Consider the following 19,358-nt stretch of genomic DNA (forward strand, 5'->3'; position numbering starts at 1 on the left):
CACTGTATAAGAAAGCCTGGGGTGAAGAGCAATCCATCCCTTAGAGTTATTCCTGCAAGGGGCTGTGTCAAAACAAGGAAGACTATCAGGCAGAACAGCTGCATTTGAACATCTCCCTCTAGATACGTTCTTGGCTGCGGCAAGGGAGAGTTTGGAGAGATGGCTGATGGACTGACATTTGGATGCATTTTAGTGCAGCATAACACATCAGGCCTCCTTGGAAGTGAGTCCTTCTCACTTCACCTGTGTATTGGGTTTGTGTGGCAAGGTTTTGGTAGTGGGGGGGGCTACAGGGGTGGCTTCTGTGAGCAGCTGCCAGAAGCTTCCCCTGTGTCCAATAGAGCCAGTATCAGCCAGCTCCAAGATGGACTCACTGCTGGCCAAGGCTGAGCTAGTCAGTAATGGTGGTAGCACCTCTGGGATAACATAGTTAAGAAGGGGGGGGGGGGGGGGGGGAAACCTGTGCAACTGCAGCCGCAGAGAGGAGTGAGAATATGTGAGAGGAACAACTCTGCAGACACCCAGCTCAGTGAAGAAGGAGGAGGTGCTCCAGGCACTGGAGCAGAGATTCCCCTGCAGGCCCTGGTGAAGACCATGGTGAGGCAGGCTGTCCCCCTGCAGCCCACTGAGGTCCATGGTGGAGCAGATATCCACCTGCAGCCTGTGGAGGACCCCACGCTGGAGCAGGGGGATGCCCAAAGGAGGCTGTGACCCCGTGGGAAGCCCGCGCTGGAGCTGGCTCCTGGCAGGACCTGTGGACCCGTGGAGAGAGGAGCCTAGGCTGGAGCAGGTTTGCTGGCAGGACTTGTGACCCCACAGGGGACCCACACTGGAGCAGTCTGTTCCTGAAGGACTGCAGCCCGTGGAAAGGACCCACGCTGGAGCAGTTTGTGAAGAACTGCAGCTCCTGGGAAGGACTCACGATGGAGAAGTTCGTGGAGGACTGTCTCCCCTGGGAGGGACCCCATGCTGGAGCAGGGGAGGAGTGTGAGGAGTCCTCCCCCTGAGGAGGAAGGAGCGGCAGAGACAATGTGTGATGAACTGACCCCAACCCCCATTCCCCGTCCCCCTGCACCACTGGGGAGGGAGGAGGTAGACAAAATGGGGAATGAAGTTGAGCCCAGGAAGAAGGGAGGGGTGGGGGGAAGATGTTTTAAGATTTAGTTTTCATTTTTTTATTATCCTACTCTGATTTGATTGGTAATAAATTAAATTAATTTTCCCCAAGTCAAGCCTGTTTTGCCCGTGACAGTAATTGGTGAATGATCTCTCCCAGTCCTCATCTCGACGCATGAGCCTTTCGTTACATTTTCTCTCCCCTGTCCAGCTGAGGAGGGGAGTGATAGAGTGGCGTTGGTGGACACCTGGCATCCAGCCAGGGTCAGCCCACCACAGCCTGGTCCAGAGTTCCTTGTGTCTCCATTCAGCAGGTGGCCCTTGAAGTCAGGTAAGCTTCAAGCCACACTGCTACTTGTATAGACTGTTCTGCTCCATCTTACTCATTCTCCTTGAACCTCTTGTATTCACTCTTTCTCCCCACACCCAAAATAAAGATCCTTGAGAAAGTAGATGCATCTTGGAACAACTAAGAGACTCCAAAGCTCCAGACTTTGGAAAAATCAGGTGCAAAGCAAGAGCAACACATTTACAATGGTCACCAGACCGTATCACTACACAAAACACTGACAGCAAGAGAGTTGAACATTGCTTTTTTTAAACTACAGATGGGCTGCATTAACCACAAAGGAAACTCGAGAAGAGCTCATGTCTGGAAATAATAAAAACCATTTGCATAACATGCATGGTGCATTCAGTGCTAGCAGGAGGTGCTGGATGAGGAGTCCAAAGGCTGGGGACCTCCCTTGTCAATGGGAGTGCAAACCCAGAAACCCTCTCCCAAAAGTGGCCTGGAAGCACTTCCTCAGGGAAGAAGGTGGGCCAGTCTCCCAAGCACAGGTAACTGTTCCACCTTTCAGAGAGTCAACCCAGTTTCCAGGTGACCCCTGCAATGCACGACAACCATTTTCGAGATACCAGAAGTAGATACACAGAGGAAATTCATATGATCCAAACAACTATGAAAAGTTTTACCTCCTGAACCTGTGTGGAATCAGGGCACACAAGTGCCCTAAGTGGTGGTACAACAACCTAGCACAGAGCAACATCACAGGCCGAAAGCTGCGTAACTGCAGTGATGGAAATATGCTGGTGTAGCAAAACCAGTCCTGCTCTCTGCCCTAGCATGGAGGCTGCCAGCACAGTTTCTCTCCACCACTGCACAGTGTATCCCGCACGCTTGCTGAGGTTGCAATAAGTCCCAACTATTCCCCGCTGCAGGCATCAGTCAACTGCTGATGGTTAGTCAAGCACTTAAAGCCATCCCACAAGTCATACTCATTTATCTGCTGTCTCACCCCTTTTTTCCTTCAGAGGATGACATGACTAAGAATGGATACATCAGTGCAGTAGCAGATAGGATCATCCAAAACCACGTCCTCACACACTGTTGCCACGTGTAACATCAGGGCACAAACCTTCTCCTTTAACGTAAGTAATAAGGGCCTGTGTTTTTTGGAGCAAGGGGAGTGTGGCTGAGATTCTTCCCTTGCTGACACACCACAGTGCTAAGCTGCTGCGGCAGGCACCAGAAGCAACAAATGTAAAGTCAAAGGCATTATAATCTAAGGAAGGGCTGGAGAAACCCACACTGAGATGTCATAATAACATAAGCCAGAATTCATTACCCTTGTAACCAAAAAGAAACTATTGATATGCCAGTTTCCACCCATAAATAGCTATAGTTGAGGGTCTGAGTTTATAAAATGTTGAACGACTTACCATATGTTGCACTGGATGGTTTTGCTCGGAAGTCCACAAAGGATCAGTTGGACAGCAATTTCTCCTGTTGAGACAAAAACTAAGAGGTAAAAACTGCCTTGCCAAACCCAGAAGATAAGCACAAAGACACATTGTTTTAAATCACAGGGGAGCAGAGTTTGCTGGAACACAGAAGGAACAAAGCAAATACAGACTCTTGGGTGTTTAGACTACAGCCTGTCTGCCTTTTTCCAAGTTGGGTTGAATGAAAAAGCAATTTACAGTGAGTTCAGGATTATTGCAGACATGCCAGAGAGCCCCAGCTGCACAGCGAGTTGTTTAACCTGGGAAAGCCAGCTCATTTACAGGTAAAGGCTCCAGGTGTTTACAAGGCAACGAGGAGATGTAGCTTGAACAGTGCGGTAGCAAGGAGTTGGCTCACAACAGCTAGCCCTTGTCCCTGTTTTCATCCTGTCTCGTGTGCTGATGCCCAAGCCTCTTGGCAAATGGGTCCCACTGCATCTCCTGCCTTTATCTGGGATAGCTTTATCCCTGAAGATGTGGTGGGGAAGGGCATGGTCAGCAGGAGACATCCCAGGTTTTCCCTGGCCCTGTCTCTCTGCCAGGGATTTGCTTAGTTCCTGTGCCCTGAGCACCTCATTTACCACTAGAAATAGGTCTAATATCCAGGTTTTAAACTTGTTAATTCCCTGGACTAGAACTGATAGGTGGAGGTGTATAAAGGGGCATAGAGAAACAGCCGAGACACTACAGATTCTCCATGCTGGTTGCCAGGTAGATTAATCCTGTTGCCCTCCATGGGAGAGGCGGGTTGTCTTAGTCACAGAGGACTCCGAAGCAGGTCTGATTTGGAGAAGGGGAGAGCCAAAGGTGGACATGAAGCTGGGAAAATGGACTGTGGCACAAGCTTTCTCACATGCATGGTGATGGCAGTGAGCAGAGGCTCTCAGGAAAAAGGCTGAAGTTCTCCTTTCCCAAGAAGGCCCCAGCATTTTGATTTCACTTTAGTTGGGCCATTGCAGACCACCAACCCACAGCCCACATACCCACCACACTGAGAGGGCTGCAGTTGTTGTGATACACTATTTATCTGTATGAAATGCACACATACACATATTAAGTGCTATCCACTTCGTACATATGCAAGTAAGACACAACCCTCAGCCTGCAGGGGAATTACCATTGTGGGTTACCAGCTGAGACAAATTCATTTTACATGTGAGAGTGGAAAATGCTGCTTAAAGACCACATGAACCAGAAGGAACAAACAGCAGGGCCTGAAGAAGTGGTGCAGAGAGGTCTCTTATGTGCTCCAAATTGCTGAGTAGCTCTGAGCATGGCCATCATCAGTTCTCTCAACAGACCTTCCTTGCAGAGAAGTGAACTAGACTTTAATGTCCCACTCTTCCCTCAGGATCTAGGGCATCTTCCTGCCCACCCACGACCTCTACACATGGTCAGCATCCCTAATTGAGTGGTGGGGCTGGGCTAGGGCAGCACCATACAGGGGTTAGGTAGAGGTGGTCTCTACCAGTGGTCAACGCCTGCTGTAGCGGTGTCTGAGACTCAAGTACCTTCTGCCTTCGCTTCTCTTCCCCTTTGCCTGCACAGATTGCAGTTTCTCTGGGGCACGGCTTATCTTTTATCTTCTGTGCTTGCAGACAGCATTGCAACACTTACCCCCTGGGTGCCAGTAACAGCCAGCAGAGCAATAGGAGGAGACTTTCCCTTGCAGTAGTTACTCCCAATTTATCCCCGCAATAGATTGCTCTGGGACATATCCCCAGTATATTTGCCAAGCTTGTTAAAACAAACATGAGGAAGCTCCTTGAGGCAGGTCCCCCGGCTTCCCAGCTCTCAGACAGCTCTGCCTCACCAGCTCCTGAAGATCTCAACCCACCGGTTAAAAGGCAGGAGGGGAGCAAACAGCATTGCCTTTGTGTGACATGGAGGGCAGAGAAAATTTGGAAGACAAATTATTCAAAATAAAAAGCGGTGCAAAAACAGATTAGGAAACTACTGTGCCGTGACTATTAACGAAGCGATAGAAAATATCAATCACTCCCCAGCCTCTGAAGCTTGCTGTGAGAGAAGAATTAGGAGATTTTATGTTCCAAGTACCAGGAAACCGCAGGGCCCTGGTGCCTAGTTCTCAAAAGAACACTGTTTGAATCACAGGGAGGAAAGCAGAGTGCTGCAAAGAGAGCCAAAGGCAGTGTTTAAAAATAGCAGCTTTCAGTTTTGTTTCTTTTTTCTTCTTCTTAAGTGCCTGGATATAGGATCATGTCAGAGGGTGGATAAAGAGAGCAGACCAGCCCCTGTGGAGAGAGAAGCCTTCCTGAATACAGTACTGCTGGTCGGGGGGTTGTGGGCTGTTCATTTTGCAGTGCAGTCCCCCCCCCCAAGGAACTAGTTTCTCCTGATCCTGCTGTCCCCCCAGCCCAAGAGAAGGGCAGTAGGGGAGTGGGAACTGGGGAGCTTAACTTAGCCCGTCAGTGCATGCCGAAGCCAGCACAAATGAGCAAAGCTAAGGGCTTGAATGGGTGATCAAGCCTGAACCACCCCCTTCTGGACACACACAAGGCCAATTTCCCATAGCATTAAGGACACCTTTGAAACGCTGTGTAAAGAATGAGATTTACTGCGTATTTGTGCTAATGCTCTGGGTCTGTGTGCAGGGAGAAATCATGTCTGGCTGCTCTACACTGGCAGATGAGTTCTGATGATGCTCAAATGTCTCCATCCCCTCAGACTCTGCACGATGCACTGCCTGAAAGACCACGAGGCCAGATTCACAGCACCTACCAAAGCAACCAAACATAGAAGTTGGATGTTGGTACCTTAGACAGGCAAAGGAGACAGAGCAGTATCTCCTGAAACGGACAGTAAAGCTTTAGGTCATGCAGTGGAGTACCAGTGATTGTTTTAAGGCAGAAATGGGCAGGGTCTGCAGAAAGAAATGAGATGATCTCATCAGAATAGATGGAAAACCAGACACATCTTTAGATAGCTGATAGGAGGCAAAGCTCTTTCCTTGCAGGGAGGCAGGATGCCCCCTTGGGCCTTTGCTCTGTCTGTGGAAAGAGAAGAAAGGCACAGCTGATGCTCTGGATAAGGCTGTCTGCATCTGACTCCCCAGGGAAGCCTCGTGTGTGTTACGACTCATTGCTCAGAGGATGCTCTCAAATCTAGAGAGGAATAATCCATGTAATAAAGATAGCAAGTGCAAGGAGCCACATAAAACACCTTTTCCCAGTTAGCAAGCATACACACAACCCCTTTTTTCCAGCCAGCTCAGGCACAAAACAGTCAAGTTTTTCACTAGTATAAGCTATGATTCAAACAGAGGGCAGAGGGAAGAGAAATATTGGCTCTGTCACTTGGTTAACAGTAGTACACAAATCACTTAAACCTCTACCAACGACTGTGAGATTGACTTGTTGCAAGTTCATTGTCTCCTGTCACTGGCAAGGGCTTCTGGGCTCTAGCGTAGAGTGTGACCAACCAGCACACAAATCACACAGCATTCACAAAAATTAAAATACAGTTTAAAAGCAAAACCCTTCTGATAATTATGCTGACCAAGTCCTAAAGGAACATTTTAAGTTTACAAATATGCAGAAAAATCCCAAACATCTGGAATCTGAAGCATTTCCTTGTAAAGAAGTTTCCACTGGAACGTCATCTGTTCTCACTGTTATTTGAGACAGGTAGCTGACACAACCAACTGGACTCCAGCGACCTGCATGGCACAGACCTTTGCGTTCCTGTGCCTAGGAACCCAGTAGTGCCACGGGCCAATGTAGTTGTCTTGTCACACGCACAGATTGTTAAGCAGCAAACTTCAAAAAAAGCTGCTTGCATGGAGTTAAAAAGCCCCACATGTCCTAGAGATGCTTTGAGAGAGACCCAAAGTAACTTGCTCTTGTCCTTCAAAAGGACCATGCCAGAATGTACTAGGAGCGAATCTACTGGTGCAGTGTCCTGCCCTCCAAGTAGGCCTGAAAGCTTTTATTATGTGAGAAAGTCTTTAAAGCACAACCTCAGTTCCAGTTCATCCAGTGCTTCCCTCCCTCCCATTTAGCTTTGCAGGTACAAAAAGCTCCTTCAGCCCAGCTGGCCTGGGATTTTCCCTTGCTCAGCTTTCAGTGGAGATTACTATGACTGCTGACAAAAGCAGTGTACAAATGCCTTATAATGCAACCCTAATGGTAGAAGAGCTCTCACCAAATTGCCATTCCAGGGACTTTCTTGTAGTTTCTGCGCCTATAAAAGACATGGGCTGGTTGGGACATGGCAAAACTGGCATCCCAATACAGGAGGCAATTCAGAACAGAAGCAGGACTTCATACAACGTTCCCCTCTCTTAAATGTAGACATAGCAGCAGATTGGAAAAACAGGTGGTTTTTCCTTGGAGAAGAATGTGTACCAGGGAGCCTAAAAAAAGCCAGGGCCAAGATGAATTAACCTGACCAACTACAGTAAAGTTACTATAAAGTACAGGCAACATAAAGCAGTGCTTATTCTCATTTGTGGCTGGGAAGACAAATTTGCCATCAAGCTTCTTTTAGAGAACAGTAGGGGAGGGCTCAAAGCAACATGCTGCTGCGTGGTCATCTACTATTGCCCCCTCCTAGCACAGATCCCAGGACTTTCTTGTACTTTTTAGCCCTCAGCAGTTGTGAAGTACCAACAAATACACATACTCAAGCCTGGGGAGTTTTCTGTTTTTCAGCTGCAAGACTTCAAAAGGTTTCACAAAGGCCAAAATGAAAAGGCATTTGGATGTTTCCTAGACAAAACCTTGTTGTTTCCATTCTGCAGGAAGTGCTGACGCTTTGAAGACAACCAACCAGCCACACTCATTGAGAAACGGCACAAGATGTCTTCGAGTTTGTCTCTGCCAATGCTTTGACCTCGCCACAGCGACCAGACAGAACTTGCTGGAAAGCTCTCAATACTTGGGAAAATTGTGGCACCATTCTACCATCTCCCATCCAAAGCAATACACAAACACATTGTACTTCTGGAACAGTTCTGCCCCTGGCTGCATTTTGGGGCTATAAATGCAGACAGCAGTGGAGAGGGTCACGTGAGAAGAGTAGTGGAAAGCTGGCAGTAATGATGGATGCTATTTTTTCCAGAGGCCAATATAGCTGCTACAAGGAACAATCCATGCACAAGGAACGCTGCATCATGCTCACGCTTCCCAGGTACACCCTGGATTGAAATCCTGATGGATTTCTGTACCCCTTAGTGCTGGCTGCAAAGTAGGTTTTCTTGGAGCTTTAGAGGCCAGCAATACAAAGCTACTTCTGAGAGAATGACGCTGTTAAGATATATTGCAATACAGCAGTGGAAAACAGTCTCTGGCACAACTAAAAACATAACAGTTTTCCAAGAACTATTTCACTTTATGGAAAGGATGTGGCTGTGAACATGGATTTTGTTATGATGGGGGTGGGGGGGAAGCCCACACCATCTCCTAACACACCCAGTGCAAGCGTTTGTGTAACCCAATAGTTTGTAAGCCCAGGGCAAGATGTTGCATCCCTCTCCTGAGGCAGAAAGGAAAGAGGCCTTTCAAGGGAGTGGCACTTAAGTTTTCCTTGCAACTTCTCTGTGTATCTGAATTACAATCAAGGGCTAGACTGAAGTAGCCTTATATATTCCGATCAGGAATCCTTCGTAAACAATCCTACTGAAGCTATAGATTTTTCTTTGAGTTCAGGTTTGATCAGACTCCTGCTGCCAAACTGCCAGCTTTCTAATATCTTCTGTGGCAAATATAAGGCGATATGGAAGAACTACACATCTCAAAATTTCCTTTCTCTGCATGAAGAACCTTACCTAGGACATTTAAAATACCCTTGTCAAAGAATAAAGCTCCAGTGGAACCATGTTAAGAACAAATTCGCATTGAGAGGAAAGAAATGGGTGTCCAGCGGGGAAAAGCAGTTCAGTCACGTTTTGACACATGAGAGCTCACAGATGTCAGAGCCTGGTCCCAGGATAACCAGTGGCAAAATCCTTTTCTGCAGTAGGCCCAGTGGTTTGGATCATACTAATGCTGGCAGACACTTGAGCTGGCTGTTTTGCCAGCTCCCAGGTTCATGCTTTCCTTCTTTGTTCACCAGATATTTGAAGCAACAATATCTCATTCCCCTTCTGTTTTCAAGAAAAAAATCCCCTTGAGAAGCCTTCTCTGTTCTCTTCCCACTTACACCTCCAGCTGTTTTTTGCCTTTGCATTACTAGTTCTGTGCAAATCCAGGTCAACTCTGAAAATAGCTTCCTGGCATTTTTAAAAAGCTTTCACTCTGTGATTTTAGATGGAATTTTGAACCTTTCCAATTAAACGCTTGTGACTGGCCAGAGAGATCATACAAATCATCCTGTTTCTGTCTCTGGATTGGATGAGAAGTTCCAGCATAAATTTGCCAGATGATGTAAACTGTGTTTTCCACATATACATGCATTCACATTAGTTCTCTGCTAACAGAAACTCACCAGCAGTAAAATTGGCTATAAAACTCCATCATCAGGTGCTTTGTGAGCCAAATCTCTGAAACCTTACACAAGAGGATTGCCTATTGCTCAGGCCTACAGAACAAGACAAAACTACTGTGAAGAGTTCATTTCATTATCACTGCACTGAATAGGTTGGATCAACATTAAGGCCCCAGCGTCAGGCATCGCAAGGCAGCCCCTATCCTCAGGAGTTTAAGATCTAAACCAGACAAAGCAGGGAATAATCCTGAACTGCCTTTTCTTATGCTGGAATATTTTAGATGAATACAGCTGCAGGTTTTGGCACACAGTAGCCAGCTCTGAACAATTTGCTCTGTATCCAGACTGCTTAAAAGATACCAGGGTGAATTCATCCCATTGATTTTCATTTGGGAAGAATCCCAGGTCTCTGATTTAACTCCACTTTTTGATTGCACATTATAACTGCGCCAGACAAATATCCATCCAAAGCAACAGCATTACCTCTAGCAGATCCTCTGGGAGTTTACATTAAAGTCAATGGAGTTCAGGCACCTTCTGTCCTTGTCCGTCAAGAAACTCAGGACCACACGGCCACCCTAAGCCGAATGAGCCCCAGCACTTTACATGCACTCAGGAGCAAGCCTGAGTTACCACAGTTATGACATGACATCAACATGGTCCACACCTGTATTCTTAACATGGTCTGGAGCCTTGCGAGCCTCCCCCGGGAACCCAAACAGTTGCTCATGTCTAATGTCTCCCTCAGTTTTAGTGGGGAATTTCCTCTCTGCATTTCAGGTGGAACAATATCTTAAGCAAAGCTATTGCAGCCTGATGACTGAAGAGGCAAATTAAGGGAAAGCATGCAGTAGCTGGACATAAAGCTCCATTACATTACATTAAATATTGAGCTCAGTGTAGTAAGCCAGACAATTGCATACTGAATTAATAATGTTATTTATTCCATTTAGTGGAGTACGGAGGACACTCAATCATCACAGCGTTTTAGATCAGAGCTGGCATCAACAGCTCAGCTTTAAGAGTATTTTATGGAAAACAGAGGTGGATTGAGTAGCTGGAAGTGAAGGAGTGTGAATGTGTGAAATACAGCAGATTTCGTAATAATAAAGTTATATGGCCTTGATTGTTCATTTGGTTACTACTGCTCCAGCAGTACTTTGTCTTAAGAAAGCATAAGCAAGTCCCCAAAGATAAGCTCGGGTTGGAGCTTGTGTAGGATCTGGAGGCACTTAACTTCTTTTCTTTTTGTAAAACATTTTGTTATTTTTAAAGCAAAAAAAGTATCTGCTCAACCAAAACAAGAAAATGCCACGGAGAATTCTGAAGCTCTTTTTTTTTTTTTGGCAAAATGTAAATAAAATAATAAAAAGATCTGAAGATGACAAAAATATGCTGATACAACTGTCTGGAAGCAGTTTTTAAATTTTTTTGTTTGGTTGGTTTGTTTTTTTTTTTGTTTGTTTTTTTTTTTTTTTTTTAACGTAGAGTGGTCAACTATTTTTCCAGACTTCAATACTGAAAATTAAAGAAATTTTTTCGGGAAGTCTCAGCAGTAGGAACCTTACCTTTTCAAATACAGGGATTAAAATATTAAAGAGCTACGATAGGACACCCAAGGTATCTCCCCTCTCATTATTCTTTCATTTTTCTACTTCTTAATTTTGGGCGCTCTGATTGGCATCTTTTACAGCCATATGAAGAAACGGCTCCCCAGGCATCATGCAAGAATCAGCATTTTCCCCCATCACTCAGCAGGAACACCCTATCACTACTTAGGCACATTTCTTAACCCTAATCACTTCCAATTGCTGTGGGCTCTAAAATTCAGTCTGCTGGAGAAAGAAATAACTGATCTGCCATTTCCTGCAACTCTGATTTCCATGCCTTTCATGGAGCAATTTCATTGACTTCACAGGAGCCTATCTGGATTTACACCTGTGTAAAAACGAGGCAAGAAAACCTGACCCTTGGTGTGGAATATCAAGTTCATAAATGTGTTTTGTATCTCCAAGAATCTTCCCATCTACAAAGGTGAACAGCTGTTGCTATAAATCAGACAGTCTTAACCAGCCATTAGAACTTCATCCAGATGATCCGTTAAAAATATACAAAGGCAACATTTTGGAAATAAAAATCTACCCTCGTGTCCTCAGGGACACCTTCTGTTGGAGAAAAATCTCATAATTCAAAGCTAAAATTAGTTCACTTTAATGCTTTTTCAGGAGAGCCATGATACTCAAGAGTAACATCGCCTTGAAAAAGCCTGTTAGATGACTTAAGGGATCCTAAACATCTGGCAGTTTGGTACATACTGCATTGGAGACATCTAGCGTCTTTTTCAACTTCTCCGTGGGTGTAACTCTTCGCTATTAGCTAGAATGGCTGTAACTGGTTCAGTTCCCATCAACCATTTTCTCTATTTGAGTAGGAAACACTTGCTAAAGTGTGGAAACAGCTGGCAGAGTTGGCTGTAGCTTGTATTAACAAAACACGCTCTTGTTTCTGACCACAGGCTGGCCTTTAAGTTCCGACTGCGATTGCCAAGGGCTCTTCTTGGCTTTTCGGATGGGACCACGTCACCCAAGATGTACAAGTTGGCTGTGGTAAGGGTTGGTTCTTGGAGCATAATGCTCGCTGTCAGGAGGGATAAAGCTTTGTGTAAGTGGAGGGGAGCAGGATGAGCAGCCCTATTTTATTAGCTGGGAAACTGAGACACAGGAAGATTAAATTATTGGGCTCTGGTCATTTCCCAGCAAGAGAGACACACACACATATTCCTTTTCAAGGAAAATGCCCTAATTAAGGCAGGCCAATGTGCAAGTCTTAGCTACACACCACTCACCAGCAGTATAAGTCCAACCAGGACAGGGCTGCTAGACTCCTGCTATTGGGGATGGTGATCATACAGATACCTGCGCTCCAGGGTCACTTTGGCACCCAGCTTCCCTGGGACACTAGGAAGCCCACATCATCTCCTGCTCATTAATAACTCCCAGCTCCTTGAGTACATAGCACACATTTTCTGCTCTCACACATACCAAGAGCATAAAATGCAGCTCAAAAGGGCAAGATGGTTGGTCAGCCCTGCACTGACCACTGAATGACCACCTATTCCCAAAGTGGCAGTTTCCCCTACCTTCTCAAGGTCACTGCTTTGTGGTGAAAGGTAAAGCCAAGCAAGGTACCACTGTTCCGTGAGGCTTTGTCATTTGTCTTTCTAAGGGTACCGGAGTGTCAGACATAACACGAACATGGAAAAACCAATGAAACACAGACAGAGGTCTACGTTGAACCTCCAGACAGTCACACAGAGTAACAAGCTCAGCTCCTTTCACTCAATTCCTTATGTTCTTCTGAGACCATGAAAAGGAACTTTATGATATGCTGGAAAGGATGAAGTATTAACTATCAAAAACTAGACTGAAGTAACCAAGAGCCTGGATTATTTTCTCTTTGATGTATGCTTATGTAAATTCAAATAAATATGTTTAAATGCAACCTTTCTTCAATTCTAGCAGAGCTTATTAAGTCTATTTAAGTGAGACAAGCTAGGCTCAGGAACTCCCCTGACAGTTTGCTTTCCTACTTAACATGATACTCTACGATTACACATACCAGAGCCTTTCATTCAAGCATTTTAATTTACAAATACTTTTTACATTTTTTAACACCCCTGTGGGCAAGCATGAAGAGTCCACTTTATTCAAAAGTAATCAATCGAAGTGCGGAGAGGCAGCCTGTTTTGCTCCAGATCACGCACTGAAATACTAGCAGAGCTTGGAAAACTCGTTCCTCGGTAGTCACTCAAAAACACAATTTCCATTAATAGCAGATACATTCTCTTAATACTGGGCCAAATGCTCTGAGCAGAGATGCAGAGAGCAAATGCAGTAGCAAACAGGCCGTAGGAAGCAAATAGAGACTAACCTTCCCCGGCACCAGCCACAGTGAGGACACCCATCACTCCTTTGCTAAGTTCACTTACCAAGCAAGCGCTGCTCTCTGTTGTGCAAATCTGTCAGACATTTCCTCCATGTCTCTTCCCAGAGCTGAGTATCTTCTAGGGGAGAAAAAGGTATTACTAAATGACATCAACTCAGGCTTATGTTTTCTCAGACATCGTACAAACTCCACACTTGCATACAATCCTACAGAAGGACTGGCAACCCATTGCTCAGGCTCATCTTTTCTTTTTAAAATTGTCAGGTCTGTTATTTCTGGAGTTTTTAATGCCATTTAACAACCTGATTTGCCCTTCTCATAGTGCAGAGATGGAGTCTGGTTAAGTCCAGTCTTTAGGGCTGGTGGAGCTGAGAGAAGGCAGCCCAGTCTGATTAGTACCAAGAAACACAGGGACTCTTACCAGAGCCAGCCACAGGGCACCAGCTCCTCTTCTGCTGGGCCTCCCGATAGTCTCCATCACCCCCTAAACACTCCAAAGCACTTCAGCTATTAAACATAGGCCTTAAAAGTAATACCTAAGAAGAGACTCCCCTTCAAACCCAAGTTTTTAAACAAACACACAGCCAAGTACCTTCCACGCAGGAACCCAGCTCCCACTGACACCTTTGCTTCACACCTCCAGGACATGAGCCCTCAGGGTGGAGCACAGCAGGCAGGTAACACTTTCTTTGCCGGGCTGCTGCTCAGGCTTCAGGTGACACAGACTTTAAACAAAGGGTAAGCCAAAAGCTCTTCGTGACAGAAACTAGAGACATCGCTGCATGTCCAAAACAAGTTGCATCTGTATTTCTGCATGTGCTCTTTGTAAGTGAAGTGTAATTATACATGAGGAAGCCCCTGCCCTCCCTGGGTGTGGAGAGCACCTACAGCTTTGCACTAGAATTACCTATGAGAGACTGTTCAAGAGGCCTCTCTGGAGAGGTCCAATTAGCTAAACGAGGCCCAGCTGTGCTGGTTTAGGGCTGCAGAGCACCAACGGCCTCTAGGCATTGGAAAAAACTCCACCTGCCTTGTCTTAGGTTTTATAGTGAGACAGCGACCTGGCTGCAGCAAGGACAGAAGATAAAACCCAAGGTGCAGGTTGCATCTGTAGGAAGTGATCCAGGCTGCAGCAGTGAGAGCTGGGACAGAACAGCACTGCGGATGGCTCGGAGTGAACCTTGCATCAGTATTTATGTTTGCAGGCTGTTCCTGAAATGTTTTAGTGGAATAAACCAAGAACTGCCATCCCTCCATGTAAATAAAGGGATTTGTCATAAAGCTAACAGATCCTGCTCTTAAGTAGTTCCCAAGAATATGAAGTGACAATGAGGTGCCTAAGAAAATAAGTTTCCCACTGCCTGGGAAAAGCCACTCCTAGGACGATAACTTCACAGCTGTGATCGATACAGGCTTTGGAAGAAAACAGGGGCCTGAAAGACTCTGTGTATGGTCTGCGCATGGAGAACAAAGACAACAAATAAAACGGAGGTATTTTTTAAAGGTCTGTGTCTTACTTTCAATTATCAGCTTAAAGATAAGTTGCTGGAATGGTTACAGCCAGCCACTTGCCCTGTGGGAATCTCATACACACCTGGCAAACACAGAGAGCAGTAACTGGTGCTTGTAGCCTTTTGCCCACCCAGGGGATCATCCTGACAGGTCGGGTCCGTCGTGCATTCCCACAAACTCTTCAGGTGCCACTCTCTGGCTGCCCCATCACTGCAAAAGGTGATTGAGACTTTTTTTCACGTGTCCCCACAGAGAATTTTTACAGTTGTATCTTGCCCAAAAGGATGGAGCAGAGAAACATAAGCCTGCGATCTCCAAAACCCCGGGGCTCCGTGGGAGTTTTGCAGTTCATTTACACTGAGCCAGGATTTGCCGCCAGGTTTGAACCCCCAACACCTCCCGCTGCTACCCTTTTGGACACACAGTTTTCTCCTACCATTTTCCCCGTCCTTTCCCGTGGGCTTGTGAGAACAAAGCAGCTCCTGTTTGACAATCGCTCTATGCAGAATCATTAGGTGCGATCGTGGAGCCCAGTGATGGAAACGATTTACCCAATGGGTCAGTCCCACCTCTCTGCAGAGGGCCCAGCCTGCCAGCTTTCTTTGTTACTGGCTGTGGTGAGTCGGGCAGAAAACGGTTGCTGCTTTTTAAGAGCTATGTTCTCACAAAACCAAAGTTATGATGGACAGAGAGAAAGCAAGCTCAGTTCATGAAGAAATACACTGACCGCTCTTCCCCCCTCCTGTCACTCCACTGACTCCAGGGCAGTTGCAACAGCACTGAAGGTGGACTCATCCATCTAGGGGAAAACAAGGCTTCCTTCAAATCTTCTTTTATTTACTCCAGTCAGCTGTGCTGAGTGTATCGATTCAATCAGCTATTTCCTTAACCATAAAACCAGATGTGCGCCGTCACGGCCCATCTACAGGGACTGAATCCATGCCATTTAGAAAATGCAGAATAAAAATAAAAAATCCCAAGAAAGCTGAGATATGCTGATGCTTGGAGCTCTCAGAGTTTCCTAGGTAAATTGCTTTTCTTTTGAGTCCCATTTATTTTTGTTACCTCCAAAGAAATGCTGTTTTAGCCACACTTCTTGGAAACAGTGTTGAGATCTAATGGGTTGTTACTGATGTGAATGCTCAGGGGAGAGGCTGGAGAATAGAGGGAATGTAGTATTATCTTTGCTTCTGGGCATCAGCAACTTCTGGAAGCAATGTGGTGCGGTATATGTCATTCTTTGCTGAAGCAATTAATTACCTTGGTCCCTAATGAGAAGAACTATTCAGCTTAAAAAATCACTGCACCCCTTTGAACTTAGGTTAGCTCCTGGGCATCTGGGTGGGTGCGTGAATTAGGGAGGCCGTATTGCTCAGTTTTCCTCTGTTTCTTCTCAGACCATGTTCTGTACTTCTTCTGGACACTGTATGGACACTGCCACCTGAGGCAGGTCCGTGCACCAGTTCCTCTTTGCAAAGAGTCACCTAGGAAATGTGGCCTGGCTTCACCTCAGCTTTGAGTACTGGCTACCAGGTTTCCAGGTCACCTATTTCCCAAGTGAGCCTAAGGAGCAGAGGAAAGAAAGAATCCCCATAGAGGGTTGTGGCGAGTTCTTCATCTGCTGGCTCTTTCTTCCACCACAAAAGATGCTGCAGGTGACGCAGGTGGGGTCCATACACCCACAGTTAAACAACCTGCAGAGCCTGCCTGTATGCCGCTCTTGCTGGGATGAAGACGCAGGGTGAGCAAACATCTGCACTGTGGGAGACTATGCCCCATCCGAGCCTGCGGCTGCAGAGAGGAGTCTTTGTACAGGAATGGGGTGGGATTTGCTGGCTGAAGGGTGCTTTAAGCAACGCGGCTGTAATATGCTACATGCCAGATTGTAGACATTCCTGGGGCAGCTTTCCAGAATGCAAATAAACTTGAGATGTATGTATAAAACACTATGGGCCCTGAGAGGCCTGGAGGCCTCTGAGAGGCCTGGAGATTGCATGGCATTGCCTTTGTACACATATAGCCTGATGGGATTTCTTCAAGCCCAGGTGTCCCCTTCAACTCCAGTATCCACATGTGCTGATCAATTCTTGCTCTCTATTGGAGAAATTATCTCATAATGTCATACCTCTCCAATGCACACTCATTTCCGATTGTGTTGTCCCTTGATTGCCACCACAAGATAATATAGCTGTGAAATACCACAAATACCATGAATAGGGAGGCAATGAGAACGTGAGACTAGGCTGTGTTACATAGGAAGGCCTGAGTAGGCTGCAGCGTCTCTGAGTCGGTTCATCCTGTGGTCCCAATCACAAGGGTAGAGTCACAAGTGATTCACTGCATAGGGAAGTGTTATTTTAGAAAATGAATGATTCAAATTCAGGAATTACTGAATAGCACTCGGGCAAGCCATATCCTAATGCCTACCTAAACAGTATCAGTCCAATGTACATATCAGCTCTATGTCCAGTCCTGTGCCATTTTAACATCACCTGGGAAAAAAACCACAGAGGGGAAATAAGGCATCACAGACAACAAATACTCAAGAGAGACAAAGTGTAAACCCATCTCTAACAGCTGACTACTCTCAGTCTCTAGGGAAAGATTGCTGCCATATAGATGTGGTTTCCTCTGGTGCAAGGTGATACTCCAGACCTCAAAAGAGTCAGTGGGGGTCTTTCTGTTAATACTGCCTTCGTGTAATTGAGCACCACTAATTAAAACCAAAAGTAAGAGAATATTTTCCAAAGATGACTTGCTATTTTCCCCCCCTTACGAGAGTTGTCTGACATCTGAAGAGTGGAGCTCTGCGTGGGCATGGGCACGCACATAAATTAGTCTAGAGGTAGCCTGTGCCCCTGTCATCACTGTCATAGTTGCAGAGAGAAATAAGTCAACAGGAACAACAAACTCTGGAAACACATACAGCTAAACGCTGGGTTTAAAAGCAGGAAAACGTGACATGTCCTGTTCTGCTCCTAACCTGTACTTTACACTGTACTATTTTGCGTGTTGTTCTTTCTCTTCCCCAGAGCAGACAGAAACCAGATCTTAAAACATTCACAATGAATTTTCAAATCAATAACATGTGAGACTTTGTCTAAAAGGTAAAGTTGTAAAAATCAACGTCAGAGAGAACGCTTTGCCAATTCAATTATACTTGTTCCTCTCAAACTGAAAAAAAAGAAAAGAGAAAAGAGAAAAGAGAAAAGAGAAAAGAGAAAAGAGAAAAGAGAAAAGAGAAAAGAGAAAAGAGAAAAGAGAAAAGAGAAAAGAGAAAAGAGAAAAGAGAAAAGAGAAAAGAGAAAAGAGAAAAGAGAAAAGAAGCAGGCTTATTTCAAGCCCAATAAATGTTCCTTGGACTAACATCCCAATTTTATAAATATTCTCAGGGCTTCTTATGCCAGCTCCCCTCAAGGGGTCATAATTAAGTCTAAATAGGGTTACCTTGTTTCAGAATCAGTCTAATGTCAAGCAGTGTTTCTGCCTGTGTCCACAATTTTAAAATAATGTTGTGTCCATTAGATGGCATGAAGGCTTCCCAGAAATGGGAACCATACGTCAAAATTCAAACACAAATAAGTGTGATTAGACATGGCAGCTGTATAGAAAATACTCAGCTATTTCACTGAGTTTTGGGCAAAATATGAATGATTGTACCCATTCCAGTAAGTGCAGAACCAGAAAGGCTCCCACATTACTCTCTGCTTCTCAAGGCAAGTTTCATTTTAAGATTGACCCCAAAGAAAAAGAAAACAGCAAGACAAAAATATAAGCAGCTGTGCTCCTGCTGGCTTCGCTGGAGACTTCAAGGAGTTTGTGAATCACTCACCCAAAGACATGTAGCATACAGCACCTAGCCAAACTGCTGAATCCAGGCCACTCTGGGAAGGGCTGAATGGCGCAGCAAAATCCTTGTACAGCTGTGCTGTCATAAAGGTGCACGGGCCATAAGATTTCCTCCCTGGACATGATCTCTCTCTCCCCCATACTACCTGGTATGGGGGAGATAAAATCATAAATCCTGGCGATATAATCCCATTCCCTAGAAATGTTCTTCTGCAGATTCCAAAGTTTTTAACCAACATCAGTTGTCTTCAGCATCCCAATGAGAAGTGTATTAACGTGGCTTTCTCCCGGGGGAATCACTTCAGGGAAATCCGTGTTCATTACTGACGCCTTACAGACTGCGTGCAAGTCAGTCAGATAAATACTACCACCAACCTCTCCCAAGCTGCACATGGAATGAAAGTTTTTTTGGGGCAATAATAACCTTTTTGATTTGCATTTGTAGAGGATAGTTCTGAAATGTGATTCACATTGTTGGAAGCTGCTTCAGTGCTCTGATACAGACAGAAATCACAAGAGTTCCAGTCTCTGATCCGGACTTGCATTTCTGGCATGGACATGTCACCTCTGCACCTTGTGGACAGGAAACACGTGCCAGCCTGGTGGGGCTGACGTGAGTCTTTTATGGTGCTGAGCCTGGAATTCCTTTAACTGCAAAGGGGCAAGAGGCCCAAATGTAGCAGTAGATAACACTGTCATACACT

General features: G+C 45.5%; 1 protein-coding gene across 1 annotated transcript in view; it reads right to left on the reverse strand.

The window, feature by feature from the left end:
- The window catches only part of LOC148056069 (uncharacterized), a 54,395-nt gene extending 40,427 nt beyond the window's left edge, over positions 1-13,968 (reverse strand). The window contains exons 1-3 of the mRNA XM_087754319.1: positions 13,886-13,968; positions 13,337-13,411; positions 2,839-2,902 (exon numbers count right to left, since the gene is read on the reverse strand). Coding sequence (XP_087610445.1) covers positions 2,839-2,902; positions 13,337-13,411; positions 13,886-13,941 — 195 coding nt within the window. The 5' untranslated portion in view covers positions 13,942-13,968. The remainder of the gene's footprint in view (positions 1-2,838; positions 2,903-13,336; positions 13,412-13,885) is intronic.
- Between the last annotated feature and the right edge of the window lie 5,390 nt (positions 13,969-19,358).

Source organism: Nipponia nippon, unplaced genomic scaffold (genome assembly GCF_047370975.1).
Source record: "Nipponia nippon isolate SJK-2023a ecotype South Korea unplaced genomic scaffold, ASM4737097v1 scaffold_18, whole genome shotgun sequence".
Lineage (NCBI taxonomy): Eukaryota > Metazoa > Chordata > Aves > Pelecaniformes > Threskiornithidae > Nipponia > Nipponia nippon.